Raw genomic sequence first — 22389 nt, 5'->3', positions numbered from 1 at the left:
TATCTTCTAATTATCTTTTTAATGTTAATAACCAGTTTTGTCATCATAAAATTTATCTGTGTTTTGTTTCCACAAAAATACAGAATAACAGAATAGAGACAATTAGGAAGCAGGAATGGTGGTATGTTTATTTATCTTTAGGGTATTTGGTATCATAGTAATTGAGACAGAAAAAGGAGAGAAGGAACAGGAGCAAAGGAAAAAGGAAGTCAATAAAAGAGAGATAGGATAAAAAGGTAGAGGTATCAGAAAGGCTCATAAAATTAATCTGAGTGTTAGGTTTTAAGTTACAATGTTGTCTGTCTTGATTCTGGTGTATTTTTGCAAGTTTGCTGCTTGTTTTTACATACTGATTTCTGTTCCAAGGGTAACATTTTTATATGATGAGATGACTACAAATGCCATGTTTTACGTAGGTATGCATGAACTTACATGCACATAAGCTTGTGACATGTTCAATTTGGTTAATTTATTTTTCTTTTTTTAGTGCAGTTAAACCATTCCCTAAGCATTTCTTGCATCTAAGTGCTCCTTGTTAATCAGGCTGATAGCCAGGACAGCAAGTTCTCCTTGCTGTTACAGCATTGGCCAAGCCCATTTTGTGATGGCCCTGGAGGGTAGCAGACGTTTTAGCTAAATGGTTACCTGCAAGTGGTCCTGGCTATTTCTAAACCCTGCATGAAGGCAAGAGTTGGATACATACCAGTGCAGTTCTTCCAGTTTTTGGTTTCTTGAGTTACCAGAATATTAAGTTTGGAGAAAGTTGGAGAAGCTTTAGATAGGTTGTTCACTCTGGGCTGTCAGGGCACCAGAATCCCATTTCTATAAAAGTCCTTTCACCAGGGCTTTTCTAGAATGTGTGCAAACAAAATTTTAGACTCTGAAATACTTTGTGACTATGTTACCACAAAAGCTCTCCTTTTTAAATAAATTTTTTATCACTGTCTTACCTTTGCCAGGTAGTTGCAAAGTTAAAAAGTGGCAATTAAAATTATTTCAGTCATAGATAGAAATGGAATATAGAAGGGTGACAACTAGGATATCAGTTAAAAACTCAAATACTGTGAAAACATCTTTTTAATATTCATTTTTATCCATTAGAAGTACGGTTATATTCGATTAATCATATAAAATACAACTGTATCATTATTCATTTAGATGAAAAAAAATTATTTAAAGTGACCAAAAAAGGACTGAGAATGGTATTCCCCGTTCACAAGAGGTCTCCTGTGCTTTTCTTTTTCTCATGCTAGTTTAAATTTGTTTTTCCCTTCTAAAAAAACTAAGTCCCAGAGGCCTAATTTAACATAGACATCTTTTGTTTTAAACCTTTGTCAGTACATTCCTTGTTCTTTTTCCAGTGGTCTGAGAATATTGCAGTAGCTGATCCTCCTCAGTCACTGCATTGAAGGCTCAGTTGCAATTTCACTGTGTTCTGCCCACCAGTACTCCTTGTCCCATTAGGTCAGGGGTTCTAAGAGGTGCCTTTATTGTGATCATATTTGTGGTCAGGTTTATTCTTTCTCGAGCCAAAAGCTTGCCAGAATCTGCTACTTTTAATTTGTGATTCATTGGCTGGATAAACTGTACTGGGACAGATTTTTCTGGTCCTCTTCATATTTTGTGACCAAAAGGAATAAATTAATCAATCACAGTGTGTTCCTCTTGTAGCGTGGAATCCTCCTGCTAATCACTGATTTTTCTTAAAGTAGATGCATGTGTTTGGGAAGGGAATGCATAAATAACTGAGTGGCTTGAGAGTCTGCATCTTAACACTGATTGCAGCAATTGAATTAGTATTATTTGTAGTATTTTAATATCTATTCTCATGGCATATGTCTTAAATGCTATAGGCAATGATACTTGTGATATATCCTAATATAATAATGGCCTCTCATTAAAAGCTACATTTGCAAGGGGATTTTACTGCAACTGAAATATGTCTATTTGTGTGTTAATGCAATAAATTTAGATAGCTCACCATGATAAGCAATGGAAACACTGGTTTGATAAAGATGCCCCTGAAGAAGAAATTATCCCTAATGGATACAGTGATTCGCTTGACACCTTTCGCAAGCTTTTACTCATCAGGTGAGCATCTTCAGAAATTTTGGGAAATAACACAGTTGCAACACATCTCAACCTATCAGTTTGCTCTTATCATAACAGTGTAATTTCAGTTATCTCTGGGTGACATTAAATAGCAGTTCACTCACATGAAATATGTTTTTATTCAATTACTTCAGAGCTATTCTCTGCCATCTAAAGATATTTATAGAAAATATTTTTTATAGCTTTGCTTTTACGTCAGGAGAAATGCAAACTGGATTGCATAATGCAGCCTTCCTTGAGAAGCCCATGAAAATGTAGAATATTCCAGATAGTTTTCAATTTTTTTAAATTAAATTTCATTTAAAATTAACCATTTTAAATACCTTTAAACAAGCATTAAAATATAAAATAAAAAAATAGAGAGATGGTGAAAATCCAAAATAAGTATTCAAAACCCCGTGTGAAAGGTGTGCTATAAATTAGATTTTTTGCATCATATAAGATCTCTAAGATCTTGGGATAAAATGAATTTCCCCAAAGAAGCATTCAGCTGCCTTATGCATGAGATCATATCTTATTCCATTCATTTTATACTTCCCAAGTGCTGTAAGAAATAAATCAGAGATACTAATGAAATACCCCAACAATATTATTTACTAGACTGTGATTTGTCTTTGGAGCAGATTCAACCTGTGCCATAAAAAAGGCTGGAATCTGATGGAAATACCATATTGTTTAATGCTCTACGCCCTAAGAGGGAGGGGACCATCCAAGTCTGAAGCATTTAAATAATCTTCAAAACCTGAAGATTGTCAAAATAATATATTTTATCCAAAAGTAGTTTGTTTTTCCATGGGAAAAACACTCATCACCAGCACAAATACAATCCAGTGCAGAAGAATTGAATTCTTACCCTAAAGGGCTAAACAACCAAATAAATCGTCGGCAGAGTTTTACTAAAGGGCAAAAAAAAATCGTAACATTTTCCTCTTTGTGTTCTCAAATACAAAAGTTCTGTTTAAAATGAAGAACGTCCCAAACTAATGAAGGTGCCTAGAAGAGAAAATTCCAATGCAAATATGTAAGGCAAAATTGTAAGCAACAGGAAAGTATCATAAATAGAGGGAAGACCATCAGCTCTGCCTGTTGTTATGTCTGTAAAGACAAACCTAGAAACATATATACATGAATGTGTGTGTATGTATACATATATATAATGATTTTTAAAAATCCCTCTAATTGATAAAAATAAAATTTCTAATTTGAGTCTGATCTTGGAGGAAGAGGCAGTGAATTTATATCTTTGTATGTATTTTATTTTCTAGATCTTGGTGTCCAGACCGAACACTTTCCCAGGCGAGGAAATATATTGCAAGTTCCTTGCATGAGAAATATACAGAGCCAGTTATTTTGAATTTAAGAAATACTTGGGAAGAAAGTGACATGCGAACACCTCTCATCTGTTTCTTGTCTATGGGATCAGACCCAACTGATCAGATTAATTCCTTGTCTCGGAAGCTTCATTTGGGTATGAAAGTAATTATTCATTGTCATATGTTAAGACACAGATGGGCAGCGTAAGTAATTTCAGAGATGTTTTTTCCTGAGAAGTATTTCTTGAGTTCTCTTGCACTGCTGTTTGTTCCTGAAATACCATCTTAGAGATAAAATAATGTTTTAAATGGAAGACATTATGCTAAGAACCATTCTGTGTGAAGTTGGACAGTAATTCAAGTCTTTTTTTAATAAATTGTTATCATCCTTCCTGGTGATGATAACTTTTTAAATCCCTATCTTGTAAAGCAATTAATTATTCTTTTAAAATTCTGTTACCGTGACAATGATATTTTCTTGTTTTAACTCTTAACTACAGGTGCCTGAAAAATCAGTAATCTGCTTTGAATACTACTTTGTAACAAAAAATAGCTACAAGAGCTACATTTGTATATTCTGGACTTTAATTCTACATTATATGGAAGTTTTGAAAAAGTGTGGATACAAACTGAGTTGAGATTAGATCCTGTATATTCCTGACATTAGTCACATTAGTGTGTTCATAAATTCAGTTTTACATCTTTGCATTTTGTTTATGTACACTTTGAGATAAATCTCTGTTCGTATTTCAAATGCTCTGGTGTTGTTAAAATTTGGCACAAATTTACATTCACAGTCAACATTAGTCACAGTCTTTAACTTCTGTAAGTATATTGTCTATGTGTATTTCAATGTTGTTATACAAAATGTCAAAGTTTAGAAAATGTATACAATGTCAATGTTTAGAAAATGCTATATATTATTAGCATAATATGATGGTGAAGGGCTTTCATATGCTTTCATATTTATATATTTTTGCATTAAATTTATTTAATTGTGCTGTATTTATATCACTTGTTGTTGGGCTGAATTGAAATTCTTACTTTTTATCAATAATGTAGGTTCATTAATCTTATATTGTCAAATATGTTATAGAATGTAGGACCATCTCAATGGGCCAAGGACAAGAGGTTCATGCACGCAAACTCGTAGAGGCGTCAATGGAACAGGTGGGGAAAAAACATTGCAACATAAGCTGATGGTTTTGGTATTCTTTTACACCCCTTTAGCATCCAGTCTATAATATTTGGCATTTTCATCTTACTGTCAAGCATATCTCGGGGTGACCATGTCTTTTTGAATGCCTGAGTTTAAAAACATTTCTCTGTGGCATATATATGTGACAGTGGAGTCCAAGGCAGTGCCTCTGCCAGCAGTGCTACTGAGCAGCTTCCCAAAAGCAGCACATTCCTTACTCATCGCTACACTCTTGACAAAGGGTAGAAGGACACTGGGGCCTGGTCCTGTCCAGATCTCACCTCTTTATTGGAAATTTTTTTCATTTTTTCCCCTCCCATATAAGAGATACCTGGATGTTGCATAGCTTCTACTGAATGAAACAGTGAGTGCACATGTAGCTTAAAGTTGTAGATACAGAAGGATGTGCCTGCTTCTAATACTGTTTCACATTTTTCTTACAACACTGCTAGTGACAGGACCACTTACTCGCCAGCACTTGGTGTATCTTCTTTGTTTCTTTAATTGTCGATCTTTTGGCTTTGAGTCCCAAGCATGTCTAAGAATTTCTAAACAATATATAAGAATTTTTCTTTAGATGTTATTATGGCGGATGATATTTCCCAACAGCAAAACCATGAAAAACCTAAGTAGCAGCTACAGAGAGATAGTAATTGAAACTTCAAATACAGTAGAAAAGTTTTAGTGCAAAGGGTATACCTTCTGGTCAGCTGGACGCTTCAAGGAGCTGTGGACAGTCTTTCAAATGAAGACATACAGCCATAGTTGCCTGCAAGCTCAAAATATGGGATGTATTTTATATATACATATATTATATATATGTATATATATATAATATTCATATACCTGTACTTTGGAGGGGTAGAACATCTCCAGTAATAGAGAGCAGAACATGAGTATTGGCATATAGATGTACACCAATTTGGAAAAAGAGAAAAAAGACATCTCTTCATAGCAAATGAAAATTTATAAGTGCACACATACATCTGGTATTTCTTTCTTTGTATGTCTAGAATGGCCACTGTAAACTCCCAGTTCATTGCAATGGTGAAAACTGGAGCATCCCTTCCTCTCTTTTGCCCTTAAATTGAAGCACAAGGACACTCAAAACAGCACTCCAGTAGAGCTACCAGTAACAATTTCTGAGCTACATGCCTTGGTGCTGAAGGGAGAAAAATGTGAACATCAGATTTGAAACTACTAAACAGAATTAGTGAATATGAAGACAAATACCTATTTGGCACCTCTGGCCAAGAGTACATAATATGATTAAAACTGCTGTGCTGTGTTACAGGAAGATAATTGTCAAAAACTCTGTTTGATTCATTTGGAAATGTATGAAATTGATTAAAGATCTCCGTCAGAAAAGTTGATCCCCATAAAAGAAGGAAAAAAACCACCTTCATTTAATTTTTTTTTTTAATATCCATCAATTCACCACAAATATGTCAATTATATTTTTTCACCAACAGTTACTGATGTTTTTTAAATGACCTAAAACAAAATTGCTAAAATGAAATTACAAGCTGTAATGAAATCCACTGTCCATCACTGTTTAGAACTGATTAAATAATGTCCCATTTTAATATCAGGCTTCTAATTCATCAGGCTTCTAAAGTGATGCTAAAAATGCTGATAGGATTTAAATTCATAAACAAAAGTTTAGAGAGACAATAATCTAACTAGAGCTTTCATGCTCAGTTTGAGAGATGAATAAGATCAAAATAAGTGGAGCTTGAATTTCATGCAAATGCCTTTATTGCAGATAAACTAATTGAAGTTAAAAACTTTTAGAGTCTTATTACCACCTCTTTGCACTTATTTAGATTGTTATTAACAAATCAGTTTTTAAAAATACGTATTCCTTAAATTTCAGCTGTTACTTTTCCACTCATGTTCTTTTGGATCTGAGAAGAGGATTGCTTATCACTGATGTTTTGCTGGGAGAGTACAGGAACCTCTTTTTGCCACTAGATAGCACTGATTCTTTACTTACAATATTGAGCCTGGTTATGTTATTTTCATTGAGAAAAAGGGAATGTGGAAATAACTTTTGCACTAACTTATCCTATTTGCTTTATCTGTGCCAATATCCTATAATAATAAAAGAGAATATATATTTAGGAACAGAACAGAATTTTGAAAAAATTACATGGAAAACCAAATTTTATTCTTATATAGACAGCTGGCTTTAGCATTATAAATAACTTGTTCTTAATATTATATGGTAATAGTTGATATCCTTGTTTAGGGAGGCTGGGTGTTACTTCAGAATTGTCACCTTGGACTGGAGTTCATGGAAGAACTACTGGAGACACTTCTTACTGCTGAGATCCAGAATGACACATTCAGAGTCTGGATAACTACTGAACAACATCTTAAATTCCCAATTACACTGCTACAGGTTTGTTCAAATATTTAATTCAGGTACTTAATGAAAATTATTCACATTAATTATGTAAATGGCTGTAAAAAAATGGAGGGGAAAAACCCAAGGAAAAAATGGACTTTTGTTACAATGTAAATATGTCAGTGTTGGTGATGGTTTTAACCAAGAGAAATTAAAGGTCTATGTTCAAAATCTTTGTGCCTAATCTACTATGACTGCAGAAGAGAAATGTTTGGAAAGACCTGTTTGTAGCCTTGCAGTACTTGAAGGGATCCATAGGAAAGATGAGGACAGACATTTTAGTATGTTGTGTTGCAACAGGTCGAGGGATTCTGGTTTTAAACTGAAGAAGGTTTTATTTATAAAAAGATATAAGTTTTTTACAATGAGGGTGGTGAGGCACTGAGACAGGTGGCACCCAGAAAGGTATTGGATACTCCATCCCTGGAAATATTCAAGGTCAAGTTGAACAGGACTCTGAGCAATGCTATCTGTTTGAAGATATCACTGATCTTCAGGGGGTTGGATTGTGGATGGCCTTTAAAAGGTCCTTTCCAACTTAAACTATTCTATGATTCTCTGTACTCCTTTTATGCAGTTTAAGTACATATCAACTTCATTTCTACAAGGCTTCAGTTATTTGCATTTTATTTATAACTAGTAGTTGTGGCATTTTCATATGTTGCTATTTTTGTTTCAGTAAACAAATCCAATTTCTTTTTCTTGTGACAGATTGCTATAAAGTTCACAAATGAACCTCCACAAGGTATACGTGCCGGACTGAAAAGAACATTTTCTGGAATTAGTCAGGATCTGTTAAACGTTAGCAACCTGCCTATGTGGAAACCTTTGCTTTACACTGTCGCTTTCCTGCATTCTACTGTTCAGGTATTTCTTAAAAGGTTTGCAAATAGTGGTGTAATATATGGAGTCATTCTAATAGAGTTTCCTGAAAAAACACATTCTGATATTTTTTGCAGCATCATACTGCAGGACTAAAGCTTTAACGGCTGTAATCTGTATTTCAAGGTTCATTATTATATCTTTTTTTTTTTAATGGCTTTCAAACAATTCTCATATAATGGGCATTTAGAATTTTTTTTTCTCATCTAACTTCAGCTGATCGAAAGTTAGTCATTGGGTATATGGGAAAAATTTCTCTCTGTAGTCAATAGAAATAGATAAGCATGCTGAAACAGAAAACCAGTTTATCTGTCACAGCTGTCTTTCTCTAAGAGTGAATATTTTTCTAGAGATATATCATTCTCTCCCTTGATTTTAAAGGCAATCCAGATGCCTAACTTAGAGTAGCTATTTTCTAGATGGCTAAAATCAAATTTTTGTAACATCTGTGCCAATGTTTTTTCTACATTAATTCCAGTGTGAGAACAAAGACATCTATACATTGTTCTTTAAAGAGAAATAAGTTTTGACATCACAATAAAGACTAATATTCTGAGCTCTCTGAATGTGCCTCCTTTTCACCAAGGATCTCAAAATAGTTACAAAACACTGTTTAAACCTTAGGTTCTACTAAGCATCTTGTATTTTTTGGTGTAGGCAGCCAAAGTGAGAGAAGGACAATTTTTGATGTTCACTGTTACAGCATTCTGCATTATTTTCTTTCTTCTACCCTTTTTAAACCATGAAAAAGTTGTTCTGTGTACTGCCGCAGGATTATACTGTTCTTGTGGAACTAGAAGATCTATGCTTATTCAACCCATCAGTATTTTTAAAAACTATTACAGGCTATTAATCTATAAAGAAATTTTATGAATTGCCAACCAACAAGCAATATATACATTGTCCTGTCTTTAAAGTGACCAGGTCTTAATATCCTTTGGTGACAAGATCATGATGATAAATATAGCTTAAGATGTAATTCAAAAAACTTTGCAGGAAATCATTACACTTTTCTGCATGGTATTATTGGTTAATGCTGTCTCATCTGCTTATAAGCAGATGATGGTTCCCAACACTCTCATTGAAAAATAAAAGGTGGAGGGTTTTTTTCATTCTAGTTCTTTTTAAATATTGTAGCTAGGGTGCCTAAATGTTACTTCAGGTGTCAAAGACTGTCAGTGATTAGTGAGCTAGTAATATAAAATCTGATAAATATGGTATTACTTAGATAATTTTAAAATGTAATTTATTAATTTGATAAATGTCAGCGCTATTCATAAATTCTTGGATTAATTTGTTCTACATTCTGATAAAAAATCATTGAGCAAATTAACAGAGATGACTTTAATATACTTGTGAAAAATCTAATAGTGCTAGATATTGAAAAATTTTGAGCTACAGAATATTTATTCTTTCCTTTCGTAGTTGAATATTTTTCTGTTAATTTCCAAGTAGGCGGGCAATAGTATATTTCAATAATGTAATGGTGGCAACCTTAACATAAAGTTATGAATTTTGAAAAAATGTTCTTTAAAAAAAACATATTGAAACAATAAGACAGAAGTGGCAGTATAAAACTCTTTGGAAAACTGAGCATAAATATAGGAACTTGAAAATTTTAAATATCATTAGTCGATAGTATATGTAAAAAGAAGAGAAAAACTGTACCATGCTAAATTAATTAATTGTTTAATATAAAAATCTCATTATCCACACAGAAGTGTGGCATTGTAAACTTGTGACTTTCAAATTGATTACTAAAGTTATTAATACATTATTTTGTTGCTTTTTCTGTAAATATTTGTCCCTTATGGAATAACTTAACTGTATTATTGATATGTTTGAGGCATACAGCTATTTCCTAGGCTACATTTCTTCTCCAGTTCAATTCTTTACTCCACTGGTATTGTTACTGAAATTTATTAAGGAAAGAAAATTATAAGTTGTTTCATAAATATATTTGGTTTTAATTTTTTCCTAAGGAGCGACGCAAGTTTGGACCTTTGGGTTGGAATATTCCCTATGAATTTAACTCGGCAGACTTCACAGCCAGCATTCAGTTTATAATTAATCACCTAAAAAAAATTGACATCAAGAAGGTGAATGCTAAAATCTTTATATAGTACATTTTAATGCTTTGAATGGCAGCAGAAATTGTTTTTTCCTCATGTTTATCATAATTTACTCATTGCTATTCATTTAGTGCCACTTCTAATGATCAAAGGTTGAGGTTCTCTGCAAGAAAATCAAGCTGAAATATTTTATGTGCTGTCATGCATGTAAAAATACGTATTTGTTAAGAACATTAAAATTTGTTTTTCTTTTTCACTGTATCCAAATTTAACAAGTCTATATGTTATCTGTTTTGGAAAGAGAGCTAAAATATTTACCGAGTTTGACAGAGCAAATCAAACCTCTCTACAGCTACCATTAGATCTTCTACTGCTTAGCAGGGAATAGCCATTCCTTATGAAGCACCACTCAGCCACGAGAGAAAAATGAGAAATAGGAAGAAGGGGTGGTGTAGGGAGGATGGAATGTGGGGTAAGAAAAGAGGCAATAGCAGCTGTGAGTGATTTTAGGTCAAACAAGTAATAGTGAAATATATATATATATATATATATATATATATATATATATATATATATATATATATATATATAAAAAATGAGATTTTACTTCTAGAGATCAAGGTATATGAGGAGTGGCTGAGGAACCTGGAGTCTTTAGCCTGGAGAAAGGAGGCTTGGGATGACCTTGTCACTCTCTACACCTCCCTGAAAGGCGGGTGTGTAGCCAGGCGGGGATCGGCCTCTTCTCCCAGGCAACCAGAGCCAGGACAAGAGGACATAGCCTCAAGCTGTGCCAGGGGAGATTTAGGTTGAACATCAGGAGGATTTTCTTAGTGGAAAGGTTGTCAAGCATTGGAATGGACTGCCCAAGAAGGCTGTGGAATAACTGTGCCTGTAGATGTTGAAGAAACAGCTGGACATGGCTATTAGTGCCATGGTCTAAATTGGTGTTTGGTCAAAGATTGGATGCAGTGATCTTAAAGGTCTTTTCCAATGTAAATGATCCTGTGATTCTGGATTTATAGTAGCAGGATCAAGCCCAACCCTTCTATAAAATTACAGAAGGGTTGAGCTCAGTAAATACATTAGAAATAACCTATTGTTACATATAATTTTTTCAGTTTACATTTCAGAATGAGTTTTAGATTGTATTTAAATTAAAATCTTCTTCTTACATATAATAACTATAGTCTTTCATGTACTTTACTTGCATCCAGGGGATATCATGGAACACAGTACGCTACATGATTGGAGAAGTACAGTATGGAGGCCGAGTCACAGATGACTATGACAAACGTCTTCTCAATTGCTTTGCAAGGGTAGGAGATCTCAGAAATACGGTTATTTGTCATGTTTATTGGTAGCCGTAATACAGAAATCAGAAGGTCTTCTTTCTGCTGAATATGCATTTCACCAGTTTTCGAAGTAAATCAAATTTTTCAAAACATCATTCTTTGGCAGTGAGGATCTTCCCTTTGGTTCCTCTTTGGTGAGGAGCAGAAGCTTAAAAAGACTCAGCTGGAGTCAAACTTAGTAGACATATTTATTAACGATTTACAGTTGTCTTAAAGTAAAATTAGATGCAGTAGCTGAAACAAGAACCCTAATCCTCCAAGAGTAAAAGTGAGGTTTAAAAGCCCCCTAAGTAGCAAAATAATTGCTGTCTTTCTTTTTTCCCCATGGATTTTTCACAGGTATGGTTTAGTGAAAATATGTTTGACAGTGCTTTCTGCTTTTATACTGGCTATAAAATTCCAGTATGCAAAACTCTGGAACAGTACTTTGAATACATCCAGTTACTTCCTGCCATGGACACCCCAGAGGTGTTTGGTCTCCATCCCAATGCTGATATTACGTAAGTAGGTCTCAACATATTGAAAATGGAGAATGTTTCTTTTAGTATTTGGGAACAAATTCCTATCAAGTGTTTAAGTAAAGTATATTTTGCATTGGAAATCTAGGATTCATGTGAATTTCACTGTTGAAGTGGAACACTTCCTGTGTATGTACATTGTTATAAATGCAGTATCTTCAGCTGTGTTTTACACGTCCATTTAAAGCACTCTTATTACTTACTCCTCATGATTTTACTTTTTTTAATTGAAAACATTATGAAACTTTAATATGAATGCGTGATTGGTTGATCTATACAGTTCAACTAGAGAAAGTTTCTAGTATTGGCTTCTGTTTCAAGCAGTTTATTTTTCTGTGCACAATTGTTATATGATTCTCTGGATTGTCATTTGATTTACAAGCATGCCTTTGGGATGCAACTACAAACTTATGTTGCAGTCGGTCTGGCCATTTCCATTATTTAAAAGAGGCTTTTCAACTTCACCAAGTACTAGCTCCACTTTAAATTTTATCTTTGACTGAATTCACTCTTCCAGTCCAAACAATCTGTGTAACAGCTTGCCCTTTATTTCTCTGTAATATTATATGCCCTGGGAAAGGATATGAACATCATCATATTTTTTTCACTGAAGTTCTTAATAATTCTTCCATGAAATACTGCATTTTCATATGCAGTATGTCCACCTTCCACATTCATTTTTTCTTCATGTAGCTATTTTTCTACCTTTAAATATTGAAATGCAGAGCTGCTGTGAAAACCTAACATCATCTAATATTTTTGGATGAAACAGTAATTTCCCACAATTTTTCAGTGTCAAAGTTGAGAGGCTGGTGCCATGTCAAGAGGCCTGTATTCTAGGTGCGCTGTGAGAAGAGTACACAGTCTTATTGTCAACTCCTACTAGCACATACCACTCTTAATATATGCTTGTGAAGAAAAGAATCTGAGAGTAGATTCTGTTTCAAGTCATTCCCTGATACTTGCAAGACCTCCCTACAGAAATGATTAAAGAAGAAAGACGAGCCAAGATTTAACAGAGAGCTAAACAAAGTCTTGAAGAGAGACATGCTGTAGATCCAAAATTAGGCTTGTAGGAGAGCTAATTTATAGGAGGAAATTTGAGACTAATACTCTTGGAGGAGCTTTAGTGAGTAGGAACAGCTCTCTGATTTCTCTTTAGTTCTCAGTTTTTCTTCCACTTGGTACCTCCACATATTCCTGTTACTTTAGCCCCTTTTTTTCTCCTGTAGATTTTGCCTTGTAGGTATTTCTTTAGAGTTTGGGAAAAATGTACAATGGCTTAATGCTTTTTTCCATGTTTTATCATGGTCATGTTATAAGCAACAATGCACAGCTGCTGTGTCTGAATTTCATCTTTGATGCACAGACCAAATGGATTAACATCCCATAGGGTATAAAATTCTATTCAAATTCTCCTTGTAATATCTTACCAAGTCATCTCAGAGTATACACAAAGCTAACTGCTAGGATTGAAACCCTGAGAGATCTAAGACCTCTCCATGTTACGATTACCGAGGACAAGAAAAATCTTATCTCTCACTAATTTACCGAGGCAGTTTTACATTTCAGCCAAAAGCTCAATCTGTTGGTTACAATTGTAAGGCTTCAATGAATTTCAATGCTTTCATTTAGGATTAACACCTGAAGTCATTGAGAATGATTTTAACTTGCTGTATGAATCATAGGTTCTGCAAAGCCACATAGTTAACAGGTACCTGAGCAGGAAAGGAATATTCTGACAATCTTCTGCCAAAACCCCTTCCCAATTGGTTCCCTTCTAAAGCCTTAAATGTAGCTGGATTTTTGTTAAGCTATTGCAGGCTGATGAATGTAAGGTTTTGAACACCGTGCTGCAATAGATATTGCTGTCTTCTACGAAAAGCTGAGGCAATGGTTCTGTCACGTGCATTTTTTCTTAGATTTCACTTCCAGTGAAAATCCCTGATGGCACATATTCCAGCTATCAAATAATAATAGTATGTTACGTCCAAATTCTTGAGAGAATACACTTAATAATGTTTTTTGGAGCCTAGAATCCACAGAAAATTAATTTTCTTTTTTCATCTTATGACACAATTCACTTTGCAATACTGTTTTGGGGAAAAAAATATAAATACGTATTGAGCACTTTATCTTACATACTTTAAGCAACACTGACACTATAAATGAGATTCAGTTAATGTTGCTGTATCTTCCTTTCTGGTTACTCTAGACTTGCTTAACAGTAATAGAGAAAAATAGATCCTTGTAAAGTGCAATTTCTCTCATCACAAAGCAGACATCTAAAATACATGAGCTGAACAGAGCAATCGAGACAAAGAGCTGTTATGGAGACATCTACACATAAATATCTACATGTGATGAGGGTCAACCCATCACGTGCAACTGATTCTGTTCTCAGGAACACGGTACTTCCTCTACAGACTTCTGCCATCTTTTTATTGTTATTGTTTGCATCTATACTTCATTTTATTTGCAATCTAAAGTAAAGTGAGGTTTTCCAAAGCCCAGAAAAATTTTGTTCCAGAGTGGTTTTTATGTTGAATATGTCCCAGTGGTATGTAAATGAAATTCTTTCTTGGTATTTTAACCTCACTTCTGCAGTGGAAAATTACTTTTAATTATGTAAAGACCAAGATACATATTTTTGTCTTTTCTATTTTTATTTACAAAAAAGTCTTGTTCAAAGAGTAATTATTATTTATGCAAGATTCACGTAAGTTCTCCTCTTCAGAAGGTTCCTAGCTTGTGTCATTTAAGAAAGGAATATCATCAATCAGTATCACCTTTGATTCCATTCCTTTGATGCTGTTTCTCAAAAGCCATTCTCTCCTTTTCCCCAAATGTCGCAGACATTTTTTCATAGAAATCCTTTGTTTGGGATTTGTGCATCTTCTGAGAAGCTGAGGCCCCAGAAAGAGAATGTAAACAATGATTATCAGCTGCTGTGAAATGTAATAGGATGCACCTGTGATTGGTTCATGTTCCATGTGTACAATTAAGGGCAAGCTCTCTGGAACACAGGGACAGAGAACTCTCTTGTTTTTAGATTCTATTCTATTCTATTCTTAGCTTAGCAGGCTCTGCAACTTCTCTCCTTATTCTTATTAGTATAGTTATAATGTATTTTATATCATATATCAATAAATCTAGCCTTCTGATCAAGAAACAAGATTCTCATCCTTCTCTCACCCCAGTGACCTCCTCAGGTCGCTGTAATACCCAAAGTTTGCATACTGCCTTCTTTTTAAAACAGTTTCTATTCCTTTTTTTTTTTTTTTTTTTAGATTTAGAAAGACCATTTTTAAAATTCTGTAATTTATTATAATTTAATTGATGTAATAATCAGGGAACCCATACCTTCTATATAAAATAGTCTGACAGCAGAATTGGAAGAATGGTGCTTACAGTATGAAGAGGAAGGTTCACATATCTCTAATCACTACTTGTTAAATCAGCAAGACAAAAAGGAAAGGTTACAACCACCAGTATGTCATCCAAATTACCAATAAAGCCATGAGTCCAAGAGAATTTTTATCTTTTCTGCTCATATGTGATCTTGAATAAATCTTTCATTCTTTTAATGGGGACATAAATTGAAAAAAAGCTTGAGAGTTTTGAGTCTAAAGTCAAGGGTTATGAAAATCCTTGAAAGCCCCCACCATTCCTACCTTTAGAAGCAGAAATTATATCCTCAGAGAAGCAAAATCCCAGTAGTATTTCTTCCATTTTTCTGATTTATAGTCTTTCTAATTGCATTCACACTTTTTTTTTTTTTTTCTGAAGTACTTTAGTATCTAGCTTCTCTGGTATTGTGACACTGTATCCAAAGCATCTTTAGGTGCTTTAGTTCACACATTCTATCCTTGGTTTCATGTCTTATATAATTATGTATGACAAAGTAATAGAAGGAGATGGGTATCATAGGAAAGTTGAAAAGTAGTGCTGACATGCAAATCTATGCTTTGAATCAGTGTAAATGTATGTCCTGCATCACTCATTGATGTCTGTTCCTCGTGTAGCTGATTCCGTAAGGTAAAAGTAGGCACTGCTGACACTTCAGTACTTCAGGCTTTCTTTCTTATTTCCTCTCATAGCTCTATGCCACTGGATAGCACTCCAACAAAAATACTCCTGTAATTATTCTGTTGAAGGACTGATGTGGTCTACCATCTTTCATTATCCAATGCCACACAAATTTAATTCACATTTTTGTATTGACTCAGAACATTAATTTGCATTAGCACTGCCCATGCTTCACTATGGAATAGAAGTTTTTTACCTGCAGTGCTGTAAATCTAGCAGCCCTTGTCATTAATCCTGAAACATCTGAAAGCAGAGTGGATTTACTAATTATCAAAGGGGCAGCTTTCAGAGTTATACCTCCACCTTTTCCTGTTTCTGCATTACACTTTTAAGAAGTAATTAAATGAGGCAAATATTCTTCCTTGTTACAAAACTTTTATTGCTTCTTCTCAACAAATAGCTCTTTAGAAGACATTAATCAGGAATATGCTCTTTCCTCAGAATCCCTGGTATTGTAGGTTTTTCTGCCCCTCACAATCTCAGCTTGTAGACCTCCTTCTTATCCCTGAATTAGGCACACAGCAAATTTATAACAGGGAAGAGGGAAGGTCATATTCTTTAAAACTTTGGTAAACCAAACCTTCATGATCAGTGTATTATGCAGTGTGTTATGGTTGGTGCAGGATGCGAAAGAAACCAATTTTGTGCGAGTTTTGATTTGACTTCATAGCACACTGTTTTTTGTGTGTTCTACAAAATTATCATTAACCATTAAAAAATTCTATGTAATTCATAGCATGTTCCTCATCCTCTCAGATACCAGAGAAATACATCGGCTGATGTTCTGGATACCATTACCAACATTCAGCCTAAAGAAAGTGCTGGAGGATCTGGAGAAACTCGTGAATCAGTTGTTTATCGTTTGGCTGAAGACATGCTAGAGAAACTTCCTCCAGATTACATACCTCATGAGGCAAGCTAACCTTAGTCATGTCCTACTGTTCTCTCTGTTGAGTTTTCCCATTACACATTCCAAAAAAGAAATGCCGAATTGTACAAAAGATCATATAAATAGTAGCAGAGTCAAGGAACCAACACCCTTATTGCTACCAGCATGAATTAAACTTCATGCTACCAGCATGAAGTTTTTTTTATCTAAAATCAAGACATCTAACAATTGGCCATGGAGATATGCTGGGGAGACTACGCTCGGATTTGCAAAGCTACTTGGGAAAACAGAAAAAAGTCAGTCTTGACATTTTGTGATAGCAGTCTCCTGGGCCTTCTGGGTGAAGTCCTGTTCTAGCAAAATCATGTGTAATTGGGTAGTATCAGACAAAAAGTAAAAACTACAGCAGTTGTAAGGAGATAAGTGTTAGTTGAATACTACACAAATATAATATTTACTTTTCTGAACACACGGGTAGCTAAAATGTTGCATACTAAAATGGCATTTCAATGATTTAGACTTAACTAAATTTCTTCTGTGCTTTTATAATTTAGGTAAAGGCTCGTTTAGTTAAAATGGGAGTACTAAACTCGATGAATATTTTTCTTCGTCAAGAAATTGACCGCATGCAGAGGGTGATCACAGTTGTCCGCACCAGTTTGAATGATCTGAAACTAGCCATAGATGGAACTATTGTTATGAGTGAGGCAAGTAAAGTGCTTCCCACTACATATGGAATACTATGCTTTAAAATATTGATTTATTTACTTTGAATATTATTTAATTCTTTCAGAATTTAAGAGATGCACTTGATAACATGTATGATGCTCGAATCCCTCAAGTATGGAAAAGAGTATCTTGGGAGTCCTCCACACTTGGCTTCTGGTTTACTGACCTTTTGGAGAGAAATACTCAATTATCTAATTGGATATTTCAAGGAAGACCAAAGGTGTTTTGGATAACTGGATTCTTTAATCCGCAAGGTAAGGCTACTGAAAAGACTTGAGTAGTAATGTATTGAATAGTAGTATTTCAATGGTTATGCTGCCAGCATGTGTCACAGGAGCCAAGATGGAAAATGGGTTCAATGGGCACTTACAGCCCAGAAAGCCAACCTTAGCATAGGCTGCTGAATGGAGCGTGGCCAGCAAGGCAAGGGAGGTGGTTCTGCCCCTCTGCTCTGCTCTGCTGTGCTCTGCTCTGCTCTGCTCTGGTGAGAGCCCACCTGGAGTGCTGCATCCAGCTCTGGGGCCCTCACAGAAAGGATGTGAACCTGCTGGAGTGGCTGAAGCAAAGGGCCATGGACACAATCAGAGGGCTGGAGCACCTCTCTTATGAAGGCAGGAAGAGAGAGTTGGGGCCATTCAGCCAGGGGTAAAAGGCTCTGGGGGTGACTTTTATAGCACCTCCCAGTACCTAGAGGGGGCTACAAGAGAGCTGGAGAGGGACTTTTCACAACTGCATTTAGTCATAGGACAAGGGAGGACAGATTTAAACTGAAAACGGGTAGGTTTAGAACTGATACTATAAAGAATTTTTTACTGTGAGGGCTTAAGGCATTGGAACAGATTGACAAAGGAAGTGTGGGTGCCCCATTCCTGGCAGTGTCAAAGACCAGGTTGGATTGGACTTGGTCTAGTGGAATTCTTTTTTTTTTTTTTTTTTGTGTATGTGACCCTGACCATGGCAGATGAGTTGGAACTTGATGATTTTTTAAGGTCCCTGTCAACCCAAACATTCTAAGTGATTCTATCGTTCTCTGATCTTTCAGTCTGACCCAAAGCCACAGTTTTTATATTACAAGAAGGAAAACATATGGTTAATAAATAAAACACTTAATCTTGCTGACATATTGTAGCATATTATACAACTTCTAAAGAAAGTATACTTAATAATAATGATACAGCTTTTAAAGAAAATACTATTCTTCTGGTTTGAAGCTGTTTAACTCATTCCAAACTGTAAGTTGCGAGTATGGAAGAGCTTTAATCTAGAGCAAGATGTTACAGTAGCGACAAAATGACTTTTTACAGTACAGTAAGAGCAATCACTCACTGGAACAACCTCTTCAGAGACATGGTAGAGTCCCCACTTCTGGAGGTTTTCAAGATGTGATTGGACGGTGCTAGATAACCTCATCTTCCCTTTCCTATGAAAGGTTGGACCAGGTGAACTTCCCATGTCTCTTCCAACGTGGGCTATGAATGTGCAATAGTACCACAATTTATAGCAGTTCTTTGTCTTTCACAAAGAATCATCAAAATGTATGTATCCATTTCACAGGTTATTTAATGAACAGTTTCTTCAAATCCATTAAAGAAATGCTGTGAAGTACAAGTAAACATTATCTATCATTATCTGTTACAGCTTGATATTTTTACCATTTAGAGGAAAGAGGAGGTAAAACAAATTTTAACCATCTTCATGAATAAAAAAGGTATAAGGTGTGTGTTCCTAAGAGAATCTCCTTCAGCCTATACAACTACACATACAAAATTCTCATAAGAAACTTGTGTGTGAAACTTGTGTGTGTGTGAGGGGTTTTTTTTAGTGTTTTTGTTTTAATTAGAACTAAGCTCTGAAATTCTTGAATGTTATATGAGTTACCTTTGCTTTGTGATGCTTCTGTTCTTACTGGCCTTCCTACTGCCAGAACTGTAAAAACTACTAATACCCAAGTCTGGTTTAGAGTCACTTTCAGAAACAACTGAGGTGCCTGGAGTTCATCCAATTTATTATTAAAAGATGGTATTGGGATGCCAGTCAAAACATCATTTGTATACTAAGTGGCACAGCTAATAATCATACTGATCTCTGATGATTCAAAAGCAGCACTCAGAGTGGTGTAAAAGAAGATAATGGACCACATTTTTTGACAAATTAAAACATTTAGCCTAACGGGCAACCGACCTGAGACACAAATGGTCTTGAGCTTTATTATTGCTTCAACCTCTGTGTTAAAAAAACCCAACAGTAGTCCTTCAGCTAGAGAGAGGTTTGCTAAGTGCAAAATGTGTACTGTGGGTAGGGGTGAGGTGAGTATATTTGTAAGATCAGACTATATTTGTAATACTGCTCACCAGGAAAATCACTATTAAGAATGCAGTTCTCTTTAACTTCTCTTTCTTCCTCTTGAAGAAACAACCAGGTGTTTGGTACAGGTGTGTCTGGTTTTGTAGCTTTTTCCTTTATAACACATTCAAACCTCTTTGTTGCTCAGTCCTCTGTGCTTAAACTATTCAGCCCTTTGCATCTCAAACCTTTCCTATTTCAAATTTCTGTAAAGTCTGTTCAAAACAATACTCAAAAAACCACCTAACTTGCTGCTCAGTTATGTCATCCTTCACCTTAATTTCCATCTGACACCCTTTTTTCCCCTAACAAAACACACGTTTTTCATTCCTCATAGGCACTGCATTGAGTAGATTCCTCACACCCACATAGTGGTTTTATTATCATACTCAGACACATATTTTCTGTTTTCCATCAATGAAATTTATTCTACTTCTTTCATTTAAAACATCCCCTTCTTTTAGCTAAGTTGCCTTTACATAAACATCAGCTCGCACAATGGATAACTTGTTTGCCTTGAAATTCTCTCTTGAAAGACACCTTTACCGTGGATCCTGTAGTTAATTGCCTTATGATAATTTGTTAGTCAGCGTCCTGACCAAATATTTCTTAATAGAAAATTAATAGAAGAAAAAAGTACATGCCATTTAAAAATATTTTTCTTGGTGTAATGCACAGTATACCACTTTTGTCACTTGTTCCTATTTTGGTCGCAAAGCAAAGTTTGCTATCATTAGTCAGGATGCTCCATTTCCAATACAACTCTGATTATCTGTCTGCAAGTTCAGTGCAGAATCATGCTAATAACTGAGCAAGATTTTATTTTATAATGTGAGATAAATACTAAATGTCTGGCTTAATTTCTCAAGGATTCCTGACAGCAATGAAACAAGAAGCGACTCGAGCACATAAAGACTGGGCTTTGGATAAAGTTGCAGTACATAATGATGTGCTAAAGCTGACCAAGGAAGAAATCATATCACCTCCTTCTGTACGTATGACATGCAAAGATGTTTCAGAATTAATTTTGGTATTTAGCTTATATTATGTACCATTGAGTCGTTTTGTATTGATAGAGGAAAAAGTTACAACTGTCTTCACCTTAATGCTTTTGCTCAGCATAGAAGCCAAACACTAAGTATGAAGATATTAATTAAGAAAAATATTTAGTTAAAAGAACTGTTTTCATTGTACCACCTGTTAATTTTTGGAATTTATAGTAAACTTTACATGAAACTTTGTAGTATATAGACTTTATGAAAGAATTTTTGTTGCCCTCCATTTCAGTAGCATTATCTTCTGAAAAAGGATTATATTATAATTTAAAATAAAATGGTTTGAAGAGATTCAATGTCAGATATTTTTTACTATAAAACATACACTTTTTTTAATGGTTTAAAAAAATTATGCTTTATGTGTTGTGATGTATCTGCTTACTCTTCACACAGGAAGGAGTTTATATCTATGGGCTCTTCTTGGAAGGTGCAGGCTGGGACAAACGAAGAAGCATACTTGTTGAGTCTTCACCAAAGATTCTTTTTGTCCAGCTGCCTGTGCTCCATATGTTTGCTGTTGATTCAACCAGACCTAGGGATCCCAGGCTCTATGTTTGTCCTCTTTACAAGAAGCCCAAGAGGACAGATCTGAACTTTATTACAGAGGTATTTTTAAAGACAGCAAAGTCTCCAGACCACTGGATTCTGAGAGGAGTGGCTCTTCTCTGTGACATCAAGTAAGCTGCTTTTCCTGCTATGGCAGAAGAGTATGTGGCGCCTGTAACAAACTAAATGTGTAATTCTTCTACTGCTCTTTATTTGGAGGCTACTTGTCATTATACTAGAAATTGCATTTCAGTCTTGGCTTACTGATGTTTTTTCTCTGCTGTCAGCAAATTCAGTCTGCCTTGGCTGTTTGTTGATAGTTTTGAAGTAAATCTTTCCAAATAATTTCATTGCTTGTGGTCTTTCAAGTATGCATTATATTACTTTAAATGGATATTTGCTTTAAGAATGTCAAATAAAATGTTATTAAAACTTACAAAAATAAAAGCTCTGCTTTTTTATTCTTTCACATGTAGAACTTTTAGCTTGTGTTTCAGTGATGTATGATGACAAGAAAATTTAAAATCTCCTAGACACAAACTTAAATTCCTAGATTCTGTGTGATACACATCTTATTTGCTGTGAGTCTGCAGGAAACTATATGACAAAAAATATAGTTGATCCATATTTTTTGGATGGAAAGCTTTCTGGGAAAGCTTGGGCTTTCCCAGATCTCACTTGTTCTAGTTAAACTATCTAGATTAAGTAAAACTACACCAGAAATGTTTGTGGCTGGAATATCTGACAGAGGCCAGTATGTTTTTTGTCCAGTTTAGCTGTGTGGGAACAGAAGTAGAACAGTTCCAACTACTAAATATGGAATTTTTTTTTAAATTATAGAACCAGATTATTTACAGGTATAATTATTTTGTCTGCAT

At 34.9% G+C, this 22389-nt stretch overlaps 1 protein-coding gene across 1 annotated transcript in view; it reads left to right on the top strand.

Moving 5' to 3' along the window:
* Positions 1–21646, top strand: part of DNAH8 (dynein axonemal heavy chain 8) — a 114859-nt gene extending 93213 nt beyond the window's left edge. The window contains exons 80-92 of the mRNA XM_058020273.1: positions 1973–2091; positions 3378–3580; positions 4522–4595; positions 6875–7027; positions 7745–7900; positions 9898–10014; positions 11205–11306; positions 11682–11842; positions 16706–16862; positions 17393–17545; positions 17632–17821; positions 20780–20901; positions 21359–21646. Coding sequence (XP_057876256.1) covers positions 1973–2091; positions 3378–3580; positions 4522–4595; positions 6875–7027; positions 7745–7900; positions 9898–10014; positions 11205–11306; positions 11682–11842; positions 16706–16862; positions 17393–17545; positions 17632–17821; positions 20780–20901; positions 21359–21646 — 1995 coding nt within the window. The remainder of the gene's footprint in view (positions 1–1972; positions 2092–3377; positions 3581–4521; positions 4596–6874; positions 7028–7744; positions 7901–9897; positions 10015–11204; positions 11307–11681; positions 11843–16705; positions 16863–17392; positions 17546–17631; positions 17822–20779; positions 20902–21358) is intronic.
* The last annotated feature ends 743 nt before the right edge of the window (positions 21647–22389 follow it).

This window comes from Melospiza georgiana, chromosome 3, assembly GCF_028018845.1.
Source record: "Melospiza georgiana isolate bMelGeo1 chromosome 3, bMelGeo1.pri, whole genome shotgun sequence".
Taxonomy (NCBI): domain Eukaryota; kingdom Metazoa; phylum Chordata; class Aves; order Passeriformes; family Passerellidae; genus Melospiza; species Melospiza georgiana.
The sequence above is the reverse complement of the archived record's forward strand: the minus strand, read 5'-3'. Positions and strand labels throughout refer to the sequence as shown.